The sequence below is a fragment of the Geotrypetes seraphini genome, chromosome 6 (genome assembly GCF_902459505.1).
Source record: "Geotrypetes seraphini chromosome 6, aGeoSer1.1, whole genome shotgun sequence".
Taxonomy (NCBI): domain Eukaryota; kingdom Metazoa; phylum Chordata; class Amphibia; order Gymnophiona; family Dermophiidae; genus Geotrypetes; species Geotrypetes seraphini.
Genome location: NC_047089.1, coordinates 147352190 through 147372752, shown reverse-complemented (window position 1 = coordinate 147372752; position 20563 = coordinate 147352190). Strand labels below are relative to the sequence as shown.

Here is a 20563-nt window from a genome sequence, read left to right as displayed (position 1 = left end):
AATTTTTATTATGGTTTGAATCATCCAAACTATATAAGATACTTTTATAATTTTAAGAGAGACCTTGAATTTATATAGATTCCTCCGATTCCGATTCCGGATAAAGAGACAGGAAGGTTTGATAATGAGAAAATTCTAGTAGTAATTTTAGTTAAATTTGATGATAGCTTGTGGGAGTTCTTTATACCTAACCTCAATCTGCGTATCCAAGTTTTCGTATTTAATTGGGGGTGGTTGGGAGGGAAAGGGAGGGAAATATATAATGTAGGGAGGGGTGAGGGTGGGGGTGGGGACATTATAAAATATTTAGTATATTGGGAAAATTTATTTAAAAAAATCATTTACTATTTAATTTTGAGAAAATTGTACTTTAAAAATAACAAATGAATCTTAAAATACTATCTTTGAATGTTAATGGTCTGAATCATATGATAAAAAGGAAAAAAGCATTATTATTTTTAAAGAGGCAAGATGCGGATATATACTTTATACAAGAGACCCACCTTTCAAATATTGAATCTAGTAAACTGGAAGGAGGTTGGGTCAAGCATTGTTTTTTCTCACCAGCAATAGGGAAGAAAGCTGGTGTTGCTATTCTAGTGAATAAAAAATGCTCAGCTTCATTTAAATTAAAGGCAATAGATATTCATGGAAGATGGATTAATGTAGAAATGAGCATGGGAAATACTACCATGACGTTGTTTAATATATACGCCCCTAATTCGAATCAAAATGAATTTTTTAAGACTCTTCAACAACTGATTTTACCACTGGCTACTTCGAATCTAATAGTGGCTGGGGATTTCAATGCTGTTATGGATCCTTTATTGGATAAAAACCCAAGTAGATTTATGAAATCTATGGGATTAGATAATTTGGTACAATCTTGTGATTTGACAGATATTTGGCGAATACTTCATTTTGATGGACGGGAATTTTCTTTTTGTTCTCATGTTCATAATTCTTTTTCAAGAATAGATTATATTTTTACCTCAATACATCTGGCACATCAGGTGACACAGGCTGCCATTGATCCAATCATTTTATCAGATCATGGTGGAGTATGGATTGAAATTAAGATCGTAGACCAAAATACTAATAGACATAAGAACATAAGAACATAAGAAGTTGCCTCCGCTGAGGCAGACCATAGGTCCATCCTGCCCAGCGGTCCGCTCCCGCGGCGGCCCATCAGGCCCATCGCCTGAGTAGTGGTCTATACCTATCTATACCCTTCAATCCCTTTTTCTTCTAGGAATCTATCCAAACTTTCTTTGAAACCATTTAATGTTTTCTTGTCTACAACAGCCTCTGGAAGCACGTTCCATGTATCCACCACCCTCTGAGTGAAAAAGAACTTCCTAGCGTTTGTTCTAAACCTGTCCCCTTTCAATTTCTCCGAGTGCCCCCTTGTACTTGTGGTGGTCCTTAATTTGAAAAATCTGTCCCTGTCTACTTTTTCTATGCCCTTCAGGATCTTGAAGGTTTCTATCATGTCTCCTCTAAGTCTCCGCTTTTCCAGTGAGAAAAGTCCCAACTGCTTCAACCTGTCGGTATATGGGAGATTTTCCATTCCCTTTATCAGTTTAGTTGCTCTTCTCTGTACTCCCTCAAGTACTGCCATGTCCTTCTTGAGGTACGGCGACCAGTACTGGACACAGTACTCCAGATGCGGCCGCACCATTGCACGATACAGCGGCATGATGACTTCCTTCGTCCTGGTCGTAATACCCTTCTTAATGATACCCAACATTCTGTTAGCTTTCTTTGAGGCTGTAGCGCACTGCGCCGATGCCTTCAGTGTTGCGTCTACCATCACTCCCAGGTCTCTCTCCAGGTTACTGACCCCTAGCGGTGTTCCCCCCATTCTGTATGTGAACATCGGGTTCTTTTTCCCCACGTGCATGACCTTGCATTTCCCTATGTTGAAGCTCATTTGCCATTTTTCGGCCCACTTTTCCAGCTGCGTTAGATCCTTTTGGAGATTTTCGCAGTCATAGAAACATAGAAACATAGAGGCAGAAAAGGGCTATAGCCCACCAAGTCTGCCCATTCCAAAGTATTCGCTCCCGAATTTACTCCCTTAAAGATCCCACGTGAGCATCCCATTTACTCTTAAAATCTTTCACGCTGCAGGCTTCAACAACCTGCAGTGGGAGTTTGTTCCACTGATCCACCACTCTTTCGGTGAAGAAGTACTTTCTGGAGTCTCCTTGAAACTTCCCTCCTCTGATCTTCAGCGGATGCCCTCTGGTGGTCGAGGGACCCATAAGACAGAAGATATCATCTTCCGACTCAATGCGACCCGTGATGTACTTAAACGTTTCAATCATGTCTCCCCTTTCTCTTCGTTCCTCAAGTGAGTACAGTCGCAACTTCTTTAGTCTTTCTTCATACGTTAGATCTTTTAGCCCCGAGACCATCCTGGTGGCCATTCGCTGAACCGACTCGATCCTCAGCATGTCTTTACGGTAGTGTGGTCTCCAGAATTGAACATAGTACTCCAAGTGAGGCCTCACCATGGATCTGTACAATGGCATAATGACTTCAGGTCTCCTGCTGACAAAACCTCTGCGGATACAACCCATCATTTGTCTTGCCCTGGAGGAAGCCTTCTCCACTTGATTGGCAGCCTTCATGTCATCACTAATAATCACTCCTAGATCACGTTCTTCCTTGGTCCTAACCAAGGTCTCTCCATTTAGTGTATAAGTTCTGCGCGGGTTTCTCTTGCCCAGGTGCATTACCTTGCATTTTTTTAGCATTGAAGCCCAACTGCCAAGTCGTTGACCATCTTTCCAGCAGTAGTAAGTCCTGTGTCATATTGTCAGGTAATAAGCTGTTGCCTACAATGTTGCAAATTTTGGCGTCATCGGCGAACAGTGATACCTTTCCCCTAAGTCCTTGCGTCATATCTCTTATGAATAAGTTGAATAAAATCGGACCCAAGACTGAGCCCTGCGGTACTCCACTGAGCACGTCCGACGCTTCTGATGGGGTACCGTTCACCACCACCCTCTGTACTCTACCGCCCAGCCAGTCCCCAACCCATTTAGTTAGAGTGTCTCCCAAGCCCATTGATTTCAGCTTGTTCAATAACCTTCGGTGTGGGACGCTATCAAATGCTTTACTGAAGCCCAAATACACCACGTCCAGTGCCTCCCCGGCATCCAGTTGTCTAGTAACCCAGTCAAAAAAGCTAATAAGATTGGATTGGCAGGATCTACCCTGGGTGAACCTGTGTTGGTGGGAATCACGTAGATTTTCCTCATCTAGGATTGTGTCAAGATTCCGCTTGATCAGTGTTTCCATGACTTTACACACTATAGACGTGAGACTCACTGGCCTGTAGTTTGCTGTCTCTGTCTTGCTGCCCTTTTTGTGTAGTGGGATTACGTTGGCGGTTTTCCAGTCCAAGGGGACTCTTCCTGTGCGTAGGGAAAGATTGAAAAGCACAGATAATGGTTCCGCCAGGACTTCACATAACTCCCTGAGTACCCTGGGGTGTAGGTTGTCTGGTCCCATGGCTTTGTTCACTTTGAGTCTTGATAGTTCGCTGTAGACGCTATCTGGCGTAAATTCGAAATCCTGAAACGGGTCTTTCTGGTTATCTCCCGTCTGAAGCTGTGGACCGTCTCCCGGTGCCTCACATGTGAAGACTGAACAGTCTCCCCTGGTTTGAGCCCTGCTGTATAGTTTGGTGTCATCTGCAAATTTAATAACCTCACACTTGGTTCCCGCCTCTATGTCGTTTATGTAGATATTGAACAGGAGCGGTCCCAGCACCGACCCCTGCGGAACTCCGCTCGTGACCCCCTTCCAGTCTGAGTAATGGCCCTTTACGCCAACCCTCTGTTCCCTGTTCGCCAGCCAGTTTTTGATCCATCGGTGGATCACCCCTTGTACCCCGTGGTTCCATATCTTCTTAAGCAGCCTTTCGTGTGGTACCTTGTCGAAGGCTTTTTGGAAGTCAAGGTAAATGATGTCTATAGATTCCCCTTTATCCACCTGGCTGTTTACCCCCTCGAAGAAGTGCAATAAGTTTGTGAGGCATGACCTACCCTTGCAGAAGCCATGCTGACTCGGTTTTAGCTGCTCATTGTTTTCGATGTGTTCACAGATGCTGTCCTTAATCAGTGCCTCCATCATCTTTCCTGGGACTGAGGTCAGGCTCACTGGCCTGTAGTTTCCTGGGTCTCCCCTTGAGCCCTTCTTGAAGATGGGCGTGACATTTGCTATTTTCCAGTCCTTCGGGATCTCTCCGGTTTTTAAGGATAGGCTGTATATTTGTCGAAGTGGCTCCGCTATTTCGTTTTTTAGTTCCTTGAGTACCCTTGGGTGAATGCCGTCCGGACCTGGAGATTTGTCGCTCTTTAGTCTGTCTATCTGCTTGAGTACATCTTCTTGGCTTACCTCTAAATTGACCAGTTTTACATCTTGGTCTCCTTTTACGCTCTCTTCAGGTTCTGGGATGTTGGTTATATCTTCCCTCGTGAAAACTGACGTGAAGAACTCATCTGGAAGTTTGATAATACATTGCTTGTTGATCCAATATTTTGTGAAAATCTTCAAACAAAAATGAAAGATTATTTTCAAATAAATGATAAAGATGAGATCTCTAGAGAAATATTATGGGATGCTTTTAAAGCATCAATAAGAGGACAAGTAATTTCTTATTCGACATCTTAAAAAACAGACTAAAATACAATTTTTAAATTTAGAAAAAGAGATAAAAATTTTAGAATTAAAACTTATAGAAAAATGGGAATATTCTATTCAACAAGAATTGTTAAAACTCAAAGGCAAATATAATGAGATTTCATCAAAATTGATAAGGAAAGATTTATTTTCCCAACAAGCATTGTATTATGGTAACAAATAAGGCGGGAAGAATATTGGCAAATTATCTTAAAGTGAAAAAAAGGAAATCAAAAATAATTGCCATTAAAGATGAAAATGGTGCCACATTAACACAAATTGAACCTATTTTAAAACAATTCCTAAAATTTTATAAATCTCTTTATTCTTCCGAGACTTATTTAGATAAAGAAAAAGATGGTTTAGAATTTTTGAAAATGTTAGAGGGTCCAAAAATTCCTGAACATGTAAAACGAAGTTTGGAAGAGCCAATATCACTAAAAGAATTAAGAACAGCTTTGAAATCCCTTAGAGTTGGATCCGCTCCAGGTGGTGATGGATATACGGTGGAGTTTTATAAAACATTTCAAAATTTTCTATTACCCTATTTATTAAATCTTTATCAATACCAACTTAATAAAGGTTATATTAATGGCACTATAGCAGAATCTTTAACTATTGTTTTGCCAAAGCCAAATAAAGATCCCACTTTGGTTTTAAATTACAGACCAATATCTTTAATAAATGTAGATGGAAAATTATTAGCAAAAATACTAGCGTTAAGATTGGCTAATGCTCTCCCCCATATTATAGGTATGCATCAAACAGGATTCGTTGCTCAAAGACATTCATCTCATAATACCAGATTAGCATTCCATATGTTATATTTAACAAAGAAGATGAATGAGCCTACTTTTGCTATTTCTTTGGATGCAGAAAAGGCTTTTGATAGAGTAGAATGGACCTTTATGTATCAGGCAATGGAATGGTTTGGTATAGGTCCTGGATTCATACAAATGATACAAACATTGTATAGCTCCCCTTCTGCTAGATTATACATTAATAATACGTTTTCAGAAAAATTTAATCTAAAGAGAGGAGTTAGACAAGGTTGTCCCTTGTCTCCTTTACTGTTTGATATTGTTTTAGAACCCTTAATATTAGCTATCCAACAAGTAAAGGAAATACAAGGTATACCTCACTCAGATAGAGAATATAAGGTATCTGCTTATGCAGATGATTTACTATTGTATTTGAGGAATCCAGAATCTACCATTCCATATTTACTTGAGCTGATTGAGGAATTTGGAAAGTTTTCAGGATATAAGATAAATTGGAATAAATCAGAAGTTCTTCCATTAAATGTACATTGTACAAAAGGTTTATTTGATACATTCTCTTTTGTTTGGAAAGAGGAGGCTATTAAATATCTTGGAATTTGGATTACAAAAACAATGGATGAAACAATAAAAATTAATGAAAAATATTTATTACAAAAAGTGACAGAGATGTGTGAGCAATGGAATCCTTTGCATTTATCTTGGTGGGGAAGAATACAAACTGTTAAAATGATGATCTTACCAGTAGTTTGTTACCAAATGGGGATGATACCAGTTTTCTTTCAAGAATCTTTTTATACAAAATTAAATAGGGTATTGACAAAATTTATTTGGCTTGGTAAAAATCCCAGAATTGCTTTAGTGTCATTGCAAAAGCCAATTGTGGAGGGTGGGGTAAATTTTCCCAATTTTTATAGGTACCATCAAGCCTATATTTTACATCAAGGTATGTATTGGATCCTCCCAGAGCCCACTGATAATATTCCAGACTGGATCTGGTTAGAATGGAGACTTATGTTTCCCTTGCGTCTTAGTCATGTAATTAGTATCAAAATGCCAAGGGTATATAAAGAACATAGAATATTTATGGATACCTGGAAAACTTTAAGATATATAAGTAATCTAACTCCTATTCCAATAAGTAAATCAACAACTCAAAACGACTTGGTTAAACCCCAAGATCAAAGTTGGCGGTTTTAAAATCATCTGGAAACATTGGATGATAGCAGGTATTCGTATTTTGGATGATGTAATAAAAAATGGTAAGTTGCTGGAGTTTTCACAATTGCAACATAAATTTGATCTTAATAAGTCACAATATTTTAGATGGTTGCAATTGAAGCAATCCATTCAGGTAGGGTTCCCTGAATGGAAAAATCTTACTAATTATCATAGTTTGGAATTCTTGTGTTTCCAGATGGATTCAATAGGTCATGAAGCCGCACAGTGGTATAAATTAATATCTGGATTTGTAAATAAAAAACCAAAAAATGGTCTTAGAGACATTTGGAGCATTGAGATAAAGCATCAAATTAATGCATCTCAATGGCCACGACTTTGGTCTTGGAGGTTAAAATGTACGGTGTCAGCATCTATGAGACAAACTTGGTTTTTTCTTCTGCATAGAGCTTTTTGGACCCCTGTTCGTTTACAAAAGATAGATAGCTCTAAGTCTAATAGATGCTGGCACTGTCATGTTGAAGTCGGGACATTAGACCATCTTTTATTCTTTTGTCCATTTATTTTATCATTCTGGAAATCAATTTGGCCTCAAATTAATAGGATGTTAGAAAATCCGGTAGCCTTGTCATATGATACTATATTATTTGGAACAACTATGAGAGCAAGAAGCCAAATTTTGTCAAGTAATAACAAACTTCTTTTTATTTTAACTGGAATAGCAATACAACAAATAACATACAACTGGAAAAAACATGACAGGTTAAATTACAATTTCTGGTGGAATTCTGTATGTTATATATACAAAATGGAACTTGCTATTGCAACACAAAAAGGATATGTGAGTAAATTTCATAAAATCTAGGGACCATTAACAGATTTTTGTAAAGAATGATTAATTTTCCCATGATTAGATTTTTGATTAAAGGGGATTAGGGTAGGAACACATTTCTGATTATTATATAATACAGTGGTGCCTCACACAACGAACTTAATCCGTTCCAGGAGCAAGTTTGTTATGTGAAACGTTCGTTGTGTGAAACGCGTTTTCCCATAAGAATACCTGTAAAACAAAATAATTCGTTCTGCAGCCCTGTTGTCCCATAAGAATACCTGTAAAACAAAATAATTCGTTCTGCAGCCCTACATTTCCCTCCCTCCACCTCACCTCACATGCAGAGCCTGCCAGCCTTCTCCCTCACCCAGCCGCACGATCTCAAAAAGCTGTGCACGCGCAGCTGCTGGAGTTGATCAATGTTCTCCTCTCCTGCAACTTCCGGTTTCCGGTTGCGTCAGAGGAGAAGATTGAACAACAGAGCATGCGCGCATGTGCTGCTCTTTGAAAGTGTGTGGCTGGCCGAAAAAGAAAGCCGGAAAACTCGGTTTTTAAGGTAAGGTGGAGGGAGATGATGGAACACTGCATTCAGACAGGAGGGTGCTGCTGTTCCCGGCTCACATTAGAAAGCGGCGAGAGTAGTTCCGCCCCCCCCCCCCCGGGCCCCTCGGGCGACTTCGTTGTGTGAAACGAAGTTCGTTATAGGGAGCAAGACAAAAAGTTCGTTATGCGCAGCGTTCGCTGTACGAGGCGTCCGTTATGCGAGGCACCACTGTATATCAATACTTGAATGAATATATCAACATTAGAAGAAATTTGCAATAAAACTGAATTTATGTATTATTGATTGGAGGGGAGGGGATGGGGGTAGGGGATTACTATATTAAATAAGAATTATATAAATTTAGAATTCTGACATAATAATATAACTTTATATTAATTTTTCTAAAGAAATGCTAACTGTGATAATAATATATGAGTTTATCAAGTATGTATATTCAAGTTTTTATTGAGTTTATGTAAAACACTTGTTGTAACATAAGAAAATGAATAAAGATTTATAAATAAATAAAAAAAAAAAGAATGGGTACAAGTGAATCCATTTTTCACTCCATCAAAAATTACAAAGACTTGGGAGCACTCAATGAATTACAGGGAAATACTTTTAAAACCAATAGGAGGAAAAAAAAATTTCACTCAGAATAGTTAAGTTCTAGAACACATTGCAAAAGGTTGTGGTAAGAGTGAAAAAGACATGGAGGAAGCCACTGCTTGCCCTGGGTCGGTAGCATGAATGTTGCTACTCCTTAGGTTTTGGCCAGGTACTAAGGACCTGGATTGGCCACCATGAGAACAGGCTACTGGGCTTGATGGACTATTGGTCTGACCCAGTAAGGCTATTCTTATATTCTAATTAAATTGTATGATACAAGCATTTATGTGGATAAGTATAAAGTTACAGTATATACTGTAGCATGGCCGGCCCTCAAGACTAGCAGTAACCGGCACCCGCTTACAAAATTCCTTCAGCGTGCTTCCCCAAGAGGGAGGAAGACCCTGTTGTGGATATACTAATCCTGTCTTCAAAAACAATATGGCTTCACATAGGTAGGTAATAAAGCAAAGCAATCAAATTTATTTATTCTTCAGTAAGGTCAAAAACAAAAAATGCATAATAATCAAAGTCCCAGTAATAATAATCATAGAAACAAAATAATGCTGCTCATACCAGCCTGGTCTGGTTATATTCTTGAAAGTCATATCTTGTATCCCAGGAAAGTCTTAGTTCATAATGGGAGTAATGGCATTGCATTCAATACAGTCTCTCAAAAGTCTTCATTGCAAATCAACAAAACAAAATATGACACACTGCAATGTGCAGCACTTCCCTTCCAAGTGCAGTGGCAGAAGGTTGGCGGATTTGCCAAAACGGCTCATTGTTGAAAAGACCAAAATAACCCGCAATCCCTCCACTAAGATGTTGGGCAGATCCTGCCCCAGCCTTCAGGATATTCCCACTGTATGAGAGATACTGCCGAAGTTGTTTCACTCAGCCCAGTCATGACTTGCAGCAGCCATCTTGGCAACAAGAAAAAAAACCTCCCAAACAAACCAAACATTTTGCTAGCATACATCCCTTAGCTAGCATGCTCAAGGAAAATCCTTATTGTTCCAGAAGAAATGGAAACATTCAAAAATAAACCAAAAAAGGAAAAGCTCACCTCAAAGCAAACTATGCCAAACACAAGTCCATAATTAAATCAACTAACATCCATTTCTTCAGACAGTCCCACCTCCGATAAAGCACTCCAGTCCATTGCTTCATGTTCCGGGTTTACCAGGGTTGTTCCTTCTGACTCTGTGTCCAGCATTTCCACATCCTTTGGCTCTGGAGGAATTGGAGGCTCCTTCCACCTGAGAGCTTCTCCTGTTTCTCCCCTTCTCTTGGACAGCCAGCTCACCAAATGCTCCAAGGCTGCTGTGCCACGCCCAGTCCTACTCAGGGGCCAGGCTTCCTTCACCTGAGGCTGCCTTCTACCCTGTTTAGCCAGCCTCTTACAAAATGGAGGACTTAAAGGGGCCCTGCCAGTTTTCACCAGGCTATGTTCTAAGTCAGGTCTGAACACAGCCTGTGCTTCCTGGTCCTGTTCCTGCCTAACAGGGACAAAGTGGTTAGCCCGGACTAGTTTCAAGGGTAGCTTTTTATGATTCTTCCCTGGCACAAGGCCGGCATTGGGCTCGGGTTTGTGACAATACCTAAGTGCTAGGTGTGCACTCAGTACTATTTTTTGAAATGATGTACTCAACATGTCAATGCAAGGGATGTTCATAGGGAAGGGGCATGGTTGGGACCAACGTTTATGTATGTAACCTTCAGAATACTCTAAGTTATGCACTTAAGTGCAATATTTAGGCATGTGCATTTACATCTGCTACTGGCATAAAATACAATATTTAGACGTGCACATTTTTATATCTGCTATTGACATAACCTAAGTAGGCACGCCAAATGTTGGCCAGCTTACACTAGTATTCTATAATGGTTGTCACCCAGATGTTATAGAATTTGCGCTCAGCGCACTGTATCTAGGCTCCTCGCTGTGATTCCCAATTAGAGAACTGCTCTATGTTCTGTAATTATAAATAAACCAATGTGCTTTAATTATTGTTACACTATAAATGTACCTCATAATTCTATGACTTACATAATGCAAAAAAATTCTGCAATCAGGACACATCTATTTTTTTACAAAAGTGACCTTCCAGTTATAAGACCTGCATTAGTTCCTTACCTTGCAATACAGTCATAGAATCCAGAGTCCTCTAATCTCGCAGGGACAAATTTAATCATTCTCCCATCCGAATAAACTCTGGCATGTCTTTCCATGGAGAAAGATGTTGTGCTGTCATTTTTGTACCAAGTAAAATTGTAGCCATGATCATTGTCGTGTGTTTGGACACAGAAAGGGCAGTCCATGAAAACAGGCTGCCCTTCTGATGATATTGTGGCTTCATAATGCACACCACATTCAAGGCAGGACTCTGAAGAAACGAAAACAAAATGGCAAATGGTAAAACTATGGATTCTGGCTAATTGCATACAAAGATTCCATTGAGAAGATTTATTTTGACTATAAGACAGAATAAATTCATTTGGAAAAACATAAAGCACTTCATTTTAGATGTGCAGAATTTTAGATTCAATAAGCAGGCATTCTCATTTATAAATAGAAATTAAGGCCCTCTTTTACTATATCACGCTATATTCTCCGACACTGTGGCTTAGTAAAAAGAGGGGAGTAAATGTTTTCACGCTCATAAACATTTTCTTTCACAGTGACTATGAAACTAGGGGCTCCTTTTACGAAGCCGCAGTAACGGTTTAACGCGCGTAATAGCACATGCTAAACTGCCGGCCACGCTAGCAGCTACTGCCTCCTCTTGAGCAGGCGGTAGTTTTTCGGCTAGCGCGGGGTTTAGCACGTGATTAAAAGATGCAGCTTTGTAAAAGGAGCCCTAGGTGATCCTAATGGAGCAAGGAGTTGAGAAATAAAAGTGGAAACTTGACCCACTTACAAGAGGATAGTGAAAGGCATGTTTAGAAAACCAAGAGCAGGAAAAGGATAGAGCTAAACAGATAAAAATCTTTTATACATCCAATTAATTTTTGTGAAGTTTTGCAGGTGGCATTTCTTAACAATAGACTACTAGAATGAGATCTACTTTGGTATAACTTATTTCCTGAATTATCTGCAGTGGTTTCAAAAATCTGCTCCTCATCTACTGAAGGACCAATACTTCTCAGCTTTAGGCCTGAGCTTCCCAAACTGCGGGTCAGGATTCCAAATGGAGACCTCGGTGGGTTCTGTATAGGTGGTTTATAGTTCTAGGGTTATGGAAGAATTTTAAGATTTTTTTTTTATATTCTGCTTTATTTTAATTTTCTTTCTATTAAGAATGCTTATTTCAATCTACTTAGAACAGTTTAAGGACAGAACTAAGAAGTGAAAAGTAGCAAATGTGGGACCATGACAAGTAATTTGGATTTGTGTACAAATTATTCATGTATTTGTAACATGCTTAATTCCAATCTTGGAGTGGAAAATGTTGTTCTCTGAGGACAAGCAGGCATTATGGGCTGGATTCTGTAATTACAGAATCCAGCCCATAATTAAAGCTCATAATTGAAGCAAATTTACTATTTAACCCCACCTTTTATAAAACTGTAGTGTGGTTTTTAGCATTGGCAGCAGCAGTAACAGCTCCAAACCTCATAGAATTCCTATGAGCGTCAGAGATGTTATTGTCACAGCTGGCACTAAAAACTGCATTATGGTTTTGTAAAAGGGAGGGTAAGTTAGGCACCTATCCCTGGGAACCTCATATAATTTCCACCCATGTTCTCACATGTGGGTGACATCATCTACAGAACCCAGTAAGGACCCTACCAAGAGCACTGTCACTTTAAAAACTTTTTATATGCATTCAAAATTATATAAGCATATTACATGCATTAGGAAAAAAGTTCACTTGTATTCTTGATTTTTAACATGCTTAATTCCAGTCTTGGAGTGGAAAACGAAAGATTAGGTTCTTACCTTTGTTAATCTTCTTTCTTGTAAATCCATTCTTTATTCCGGGACCAGTGGGTTATTTCCATCTACCCGCCAGGACTTTGCAGGAAGCCTCAAATTTCAGAGACTTAAACCCCACCCCCTCATACAACAGCACTGGCCCTAAAGGGCTGTACTCCAAATATGCTAAATCCAATTGCCTATTAGACAACTGCCCACCCTCTATCATGAAATCTGCTCCCCCCACATTTAAAGCTGAACTTTTCAACTGGGTCTCCCTATGCTTGACCACTGGCCACTTTCCGACTGAACTTGGCCACAGCAGCCGCGTGGCAGAGGGAGAGAGGAGCTGCGGGGGAGCGCGAGGAGAGACGCGGCGGTGAGGAGCGGGTAGCGGCGAGAGTTAGCTCCGCCCACCCGCGTCACCAGCCGCGACAGCAGAATCGGCGCCCGGACTCCCCCTTAAGAGAAGGGAGCCGGGCGAGGAGGAAGCCACAGCAGCCGCGTGGCAGAGGGAGAGAGGAGCTGCGGGGGAGCGCGAGGAGAGACGCGGCGGTGAGGAGCGGGTAGCGGCGAGAGTTAGCTCCGCCCACCCGCGTCACCAGCCGCGACAGCAGAATCGGCGCCCGGACTCCCCCTTAAGAGAAGGGAGCCGGGCGAGGAGGAAGCCACAGCAGCCGCGTGGCAGAGGGAGAGAGGAGCTGCGGGGGAGCGCGAGGAGAGACGCGGCGGTGAGGAGCGGGTAGCGGCGAGAGTTAGCTCCGCCCACCCGCGTCACCAGCCGCGACAGCAGAATCGGCGCCCGGACTCCCCCTTAAGAGAAGGGAGCCGGGCGAGGAGGAAGCCACAGCAGCCGCGTGGCAGAGGGAGAGAGGAGCTGCGGGGGAGCGCGAGGAGAGACGCGGCAGTGAGGAGCGGGTAGCGGCGAGAGTTAGCTCCGCCCACCCGCGTCACCAGCCGTGACAGCAGAATCGGCGCCCGGACTCCCCCTTAAGAGAAGGGAGCCGGGCGAGGAGGAAGCCACAGCAGCCGCGTGGCAGAGGGAGAGAGGAGCTGCGGGGGAGCGCGAGGAGAGACGCGGCGGTGAGGAGCGGGTAGCGGCGAGAGTTAGCTCCGCCCACCCGCGTCACCAGCCGCGACAGCAGAATCGGCGCCCGGACTCCCCCTTAAGAGGGGGGGTGCCAACGGCGCGCGGCCGTTCGGCGCGCAGCGGAGCCTTGGAAGGAGCCCAGGCAGCCCAGCAGCGAATCCTAAACTTCTAACTAAAAAAACAAACAAACAAAAAAACACTCTTTTCTTCTGTTGTCATTCTCTTCTCTCTCTATTCTTTCATATAGCTGCACGCAGAGCTAACTCACACTCACATTCAGCCAACCCTTTCAGATATCCTTAGCTCCTAACTTCGTATCCTCTCAGACACTCAAATCTTTCATAATCTCGCACTAGCTCTCAGTAGGATTTTTCTAACTCTCTTTTCTTTTTCTAATTACTGACAGGCAGATCTAATTTGCAACTTGGAAATGGCAGGGAGGACTAGAAGTGCCAAGGCTACAATCAAATCCAGCATTCCAGCCACCATGGGGACCCTGGAAGAGATCACGGACGGCGTACCAAGGGAGGAGGACTCAGGACGGTGGACAGAGGTCTCCGTGCAGACCGAATCCACCCCCGGGCACTACACTACAGTCTCCACGCAGACAGAGGAGGCTGCTCAGCTGGATGGAGCCCTCATGCAGGAACTGTGGAGCCTCAGGGAGGAGGTGGTTCGCCTGAGAAGCATCCGAGAGGATGAAGCCTACATCGACGGAGTCGTTCAGGAGTTGTCCCAAATTACAGAGCAGACCCACGACAAGTCCATTCTTGAGACACCCAAATCATCAGCTTTGAAGACAACATTTGGGATACAGGAAATGGCTGGCGGTAATGACACCTGGCAGTTGGTGACCTCTTCCACAGGTAAACATAGAAGATCCCCCCCCCCTTTTTTCAATCTCTTCATCCTCTTCTTTTTCTTCCCAACAGGCCAACCCTACATCAACCCCTCAACTCGTCCTGAAGAATAGATTCCAGATTCTTCAGGAAGAAGCCGCCGACGAGGTACAGGAGCAGGCCCAGCACGAAGAACAGGAGCAGGCCCAACACGCAACCCCATCTGCTGACCGACTTCCCCCTCCACAACGGAAGAAGCGCAGAGTTATAGTCATTGGGGACTCCATGCTGAGGGGCACCGAGGGACCAATCTGCAGACCGGATGCTCACTCAAGAGAGGTTTGCTGTCTGCCTGGAGCCAAAATACGGGACGTCACCACCAGCCTGGGTAAACTACTTACACCTCATGACCATTTTCCTATGCTTCTTATCCATATAGGTACGAATGACACTGCCAGGAACACCCCAGAGACCATCACCAGAGACTTCGGAGCCTTGGGTGAGAGGCTGAAGCAGGCAAGTGCGCAGGTAGTCTTCTCATCAATCCTCCCAGTTAGAGGCAAGGGAAGAGCCAGAGATGAATGCATCCGGAGAACGAACGAATGGCTACAAGGATGGTGTCGAGATATGAACTTCGGATTCCTGGATCATAGAGAGGCGCTGCAGGGACTACAGGGACCAGACGGACTCCATTTGACCAGCAGAGGTAAGAACGTCTTCGGACACCGACTAGCCCGCCTGATTCGCAGGGCTTTAAACTAGGTAAGTTGGGGGAGGGGACCTACTCATATACTGGTGTGGAAAGGAACTATCCTGATGGGACGAGTCGACACTCTGTTTCCGAGGTAAGGACCCAATATGCAAACAGTTCTCTAGGAGCCACACAGACTCAGTCAGGAATAGCCTTACAGGGACTCAGCAAACACAAAGTGTGGAGGGCCATGTATGTTAATGCACACAGTTTAGGCAATAAAATTCTAGAACTGGAAACTGAAATAAGGGATGCCAACCTGGACGTGGTGGCAATATCCGAGACTTGGTTCACGGACGCACATGGGTGGGATATGGCTATACCGGGGTACAATTTACTTCGTCAGGACAGAGAGGGCAGGTTAGGTGGAGGGGTAGCACTATACATTAAAGAGGACATCAAAACCACCAGGATCACTGATGTCAAGTATACCGGGGAATCCCTCTGGGTAAACCTGGCAAGAGGTGGCAAAAAATGCCTGTATCTTGGAGTGGTATACAGACCTCCAAGACAACCGGAAGACATGGACGCAGAATTAATTGAAGACATAGAGAATATAACTCTACGGGGCGACACTGTACTGCTAGGGGACTTCAACATACCTGATGCAGACTGGAACACATTTTCAGCAACAACCAGCAGCAGCAGGAGGCTTTTGACCTCCATAAAAGGAGTACATCTCAGACAGATGGTAACGGAACCCACTAGAGCCCAGGCGATCCTAGACCTGGTACTCACCAACGGGGAAAGCGTCTCAGAGGTCTCGGTAGGAGATACGCTAGCCTCCAGCGATCATAACATGGTATGGTTCAACCTTGGGAAAGGATCCCCTAAATCAATTACAAAAACAAAGGTGCTCCAATTCCGGGGCACCGACTTCACACGCATGGGGGATTTCGTTCATCAGATGCTGCAGGACCATGCAGGGACTAGCAATGTGGAAACTATGTGGTCGTACCTAAAATCATCCATACACGAAGCAACTAATCGCTACATAAAATCAGTAGATAAACAACAAAGAAACAACAAACCCCAATGGTTCACTGAAGAGATCTCGCACCTCATTAAGGAAAAGAAAAAAGCATTTCTTTCCTACAAACGTACGCAGAGAAGAGAAACTAAAGTAGAATATAAGACCAGATCTGCAACGGTCAAAACAGCAGTTAGGGAGGCCAAACTTCGAGTGGAAGAAACTCTGGCAAAGAACATTAAAAAAGGGGACAAATCCTTCTTTAGGTATATCAGTGATAGGAAAAGGAATACAGACGGTATAGTACGCCTTAGACAACCGGACGGGAACTACACGGTGGCAGATACAGAAAAAGCAGAACTACTAAATGAATATTTCTGCTCAGTCTTCACCTGCGAAGCACCGGGACACGGACCACAGTTGATGATAAAACAAGACGTGGATGACCCTTTTCAGAATTTTGAGTTCACACCTGGGGAAGTTTACAACGAACTGGCAAGGCTAAAGGTAAACAAGGCCATGGGACCGGACAATTTACACCCAAGAGTGCTCAGAGAATTGAGAGTTGTTCTTGCGGAACCGTTAGCAGTGCTCTTCAATCTCTCACTAAGTACGGGGAAAGTTCCGTTAGATTGGAAAACAGCCAACGTCATTCCTCTACATAAAAAGGGTTGCAAGGCTGAGGCTGCGAACTATAGACCGGTAAGCCTCACCTCAATAGTGTGTAAACTCATGGAAACACTAATTAAGTATAAATTAGATACGATCCTGAATGAGGGAAATCTCCGGGATCCCAGCCAACATGGATTCACCAAGGGTAGGTCATGCCAGTCAAATCTAATCAACTTCTTTGACCAGGTAACAAGAAGACTGGACTCAGGAGAGTCCTTGGACGTCGTGTACCTGGACTTCAGCAAAGCGTTCGACAGCGTCCCACACCGCAGGCTGCTGAACAAGATGAAATCGATGGGATTAGGAGAGACTCTAACTGCATGGGTTAAAGATTGGCTTAATGGCAGACTTCAGAGGGTGGTAGTTAACGGTACCCGCTCTAAAATGTCAGAGGTGACTAGCGGAGTGCCACAGGGTTCGGTCCTGGGCCCACTCCTCTTCAACATATTCATTGGGGATCTGACTCAAGGGCTTCAAGGCAAAGTAACCTTATTCGCTGATGACGCCAAACTATGCAATATAGTAAACTGCCATAATCTACAAGATGCTATGGAGCAAGACCTGCGTACTTTAGAAAGTTGGTCCTTGATGTGGCAGCTGGGCTTTAACGCCAAGAAATGTAAGGTCATGCATCTCGGTAACGGAAATCCTTGCAGAACTTACACCCTGAATGGAGAAACTTTAACCAGGACTACGGCAGAACGAGACTTAGGAGTAATCATCAGTGCTGACATGAAAGCAGCCACTCAAGTGGAGAAGGCTTCATCTAAAGCACGGCAGATGATAGGTTGTATCAAGAGAAGCTTCGTCAACAGGAAACCTGAAGTCATGATGCCATTGTACAGAGCCATGGTGAGACCTCATCTGGAGTACTGTGTGCAATTCTGGAGGCCACATTACCGTAAGGATGTGCTCAGAATTGAGTCGGTTCAGCGGATGGCCACCAGGATGGTCTCGGGGCTAAAGGGTCTCCCGTACGAGGAAAGACTGAGCAAATTGCAGCTCTACACTCTTGAAGAGCGTAGGGAGAGGGGAGACATGATTGAGACATTTAAGTACATCACGGGACGGGTCGAGGTGGAAGAGGATATCTTTCTTCTCAGGGGACCCTCGACCACAAGAGGACATCCGCTCAAACTCAGGGGAGGGAAGTTTCGTGGAGACGCAAGGAAGTACTTCTTCACGGAGAGAGTGATCGAGCATTGGAACAAGCTTCCAGTGCAGGTGGTCGAGGCACGCAGCATCCCAGACTTCAAGAACAAATGGGATACCCATGTGGGATCCCTACGGGGTCAGCCAAGGGATAGGGTCACTAGGACTTGAATGAGCGGGTCAGTAGAGTGGCAGTATAATTACAATTATACTTAAGGGGTCAGAAGACTTAAGAGGGTGGGTAAATAGTGTGGGCAGACTTAATGGGCTATATGGCCCTTATCTGCCGTCATCTTTCTATGTTTCATCTTTCTATGTTTCTACATCCTTGTATCATTAAAAACACCAAGGAACCAATCTCTTCTACTATCAACTACAGACCAATCGCCAATATACCACTCTTCCAAAAACTTATGGAAGGTCTAGTTAATCACGATCTCATGAAATACCTAGAAAAGTTCAACATTCTTCATCATTCCCAGTCTGGCTTTCGTACAAACCATAGCACAGAAACTATCTTAGCTGCACTGACCAATTACCTCTTCCACTTGTTCTCACTGGGCAAAAGCGCCCTGGTACTTCAGTTCGACTTGAGCAGTGCCTTTGACCTGGTTGACCATGACATTTTGCTCAACTGCCTTGACTTAACTGGCATCACCGGACAGGTATTAAACTGGTTCACAGGTTTCTTAACTAACCGTACCTATCAAGTTCACAGTAACGGAACCTTCTCCCAATCCTGGCGCAATCCCTGTGGAGTTCCACAGGGCTCCCCCCTATCCCCCTCTCTATTTAACATCTACATGGCTCCGCTGGGACGGATGTTATCTGACTTAAACCTAAAATCATTTATATACACAGATGACATCACCATTATCATTCCCTTAACCTCACTGACACAAGAGACGGAACAATTCACCTCTTCTGTCCTCACCATGATAGAACAATGGACCACACAATACAATTTAAAATTGAACACTGAAAAAACCAAAATTTTCCTGGCAAGTCCTACCTGTAAGCTAACAAATACTTCCCTGAAATTAGATGGACTAGACTACCTAATCAACCCCACCATCAAAATCCTTGGAGTCATCCTGGACCGATGCCTGACCTTCGAAGACCATACTAGTGCCCAGGTCAAAAAATGCTTTTGCACCCTCTGGAAACTTCGCACCTTCAAATGCTACTTCGACCTCCTCTCCTTCCGACTGCTGATCCAATCACTAATCTTAAGCATCCTAGATTATTGCAACATTTTATACCTCGGATCCTTTAAGAGTACCATCAAACGCTTGAGAATAGTACAAAATGATGCCGTTCACCTCATCTACGATCTCAAAAAATATGACCATGTAAGCCCTTACTACAAAAAACTTCACTGGCTGCCAATGGAGACAAGGATCATCTTCAAATTCGCTTGCCTCTGCTTCAAAACCCTAAAAGCTCTTCCCTAATTTACCTGTCTGAACACTTTAAATTTGCAGGCCCCTCCTGCACACGAAACGCCTACCTGTTTGCCTTCCCATCCCTAAAGGGCTGCCTCTACAAAAGATTCCTTGATAGATCTCTAGCATTCCAAGCTGGCAAATGGAATAAATGCCTAACCGCCCTCATCTCTAACTCTCCATCCTACCAAACGTTTAGGAAGTCAATCAGAACCTATCTCTTTGATAAATTCCTCTGACTCCTCCCCCCCTGCTTCCTTGCTCCCTGCCTGATCTTTGACATGCCTCCGGATCTACCGACTTCTCCCGTCTGATTAAGCTAACTTAATGTCCAAGCTAAACTGTTCGCTTAGTTTAACTGAATGCCTTATCTTGTAAAGCCATTATCTTATACGCTTTATCACTGTCATGTATGTAACATCGCTGTAAATGTACAGTCTCTTCCTCTGTTAACCGCTTTGAACTACCATGGTACTGCGGTATACAAAAATAAAGTTATTATTATTATTAAAGCAGCCAGGAACATCTGTAGAGTATAAGAACAAGAGAGAGAGAGAAAGGTACGGGGACACTACCCTACAAGTAAGTCTATTCTGCTCATATCAACAAATGCAAAACAGCAACAGTGAAAAACAAGAGAACCAGGTCATTAAACATTAGAATCCTGAATGATAAAACCACTGCTATAAGGAGACACTGACAGAAGGGGGTGCTTGAAATAGGGATCCCCCCCCCCCCAAACAAGTGCTAAACCCATTCTGATGGTACTCTTTCAAAGGCTGGTCAGAAAACAGAAATCCAGCTTACCAGTACTTGGAAAGGCAGATAATCAGCGAATCAGCAAGTTATAGAGCAGGTTCCCAGAACAAAGTTTTACAAGAAAGATTAGCAAAGGTAAGAACCTAATATTTCATTCTTGTACAATCCCACTTTATTCCAGGACTAGTGGGACGTAACAGAGCAGTACCGGAGAATCAGGGTTGGACTGATGAGCCTGCTGCCAAAACAGAGGCACCAAAAGCAGCTTCCCGCTTGGCCGCCACATCGATCCTGTAAAACTTGGTGAACGTATACCGAC

General features: G+C 43.2%; 1 protein-coding gene across 1 annotated transcript in view; it reads right to left on the bottom strand.

Moving 5' to 3' along the window:
• The window catches only part of LOC117362917 (interleukin-1 receptor type 1-like), a 131396-nt gene that overhangs the window by 83488 nt on the left and 27345 nt on the right, over positions 1-20563 (bottom strand). Inside the window, exon 2 of the mRNA XM_033950009.1 lies at positions 10785-11034. Coding sequence (XP_033805900.1) covers positions 10785-11034 — 250 coding nt within the window. The remainder of the gene's footprint in view (positions 1-10784; positions 11035-20563) is intronic.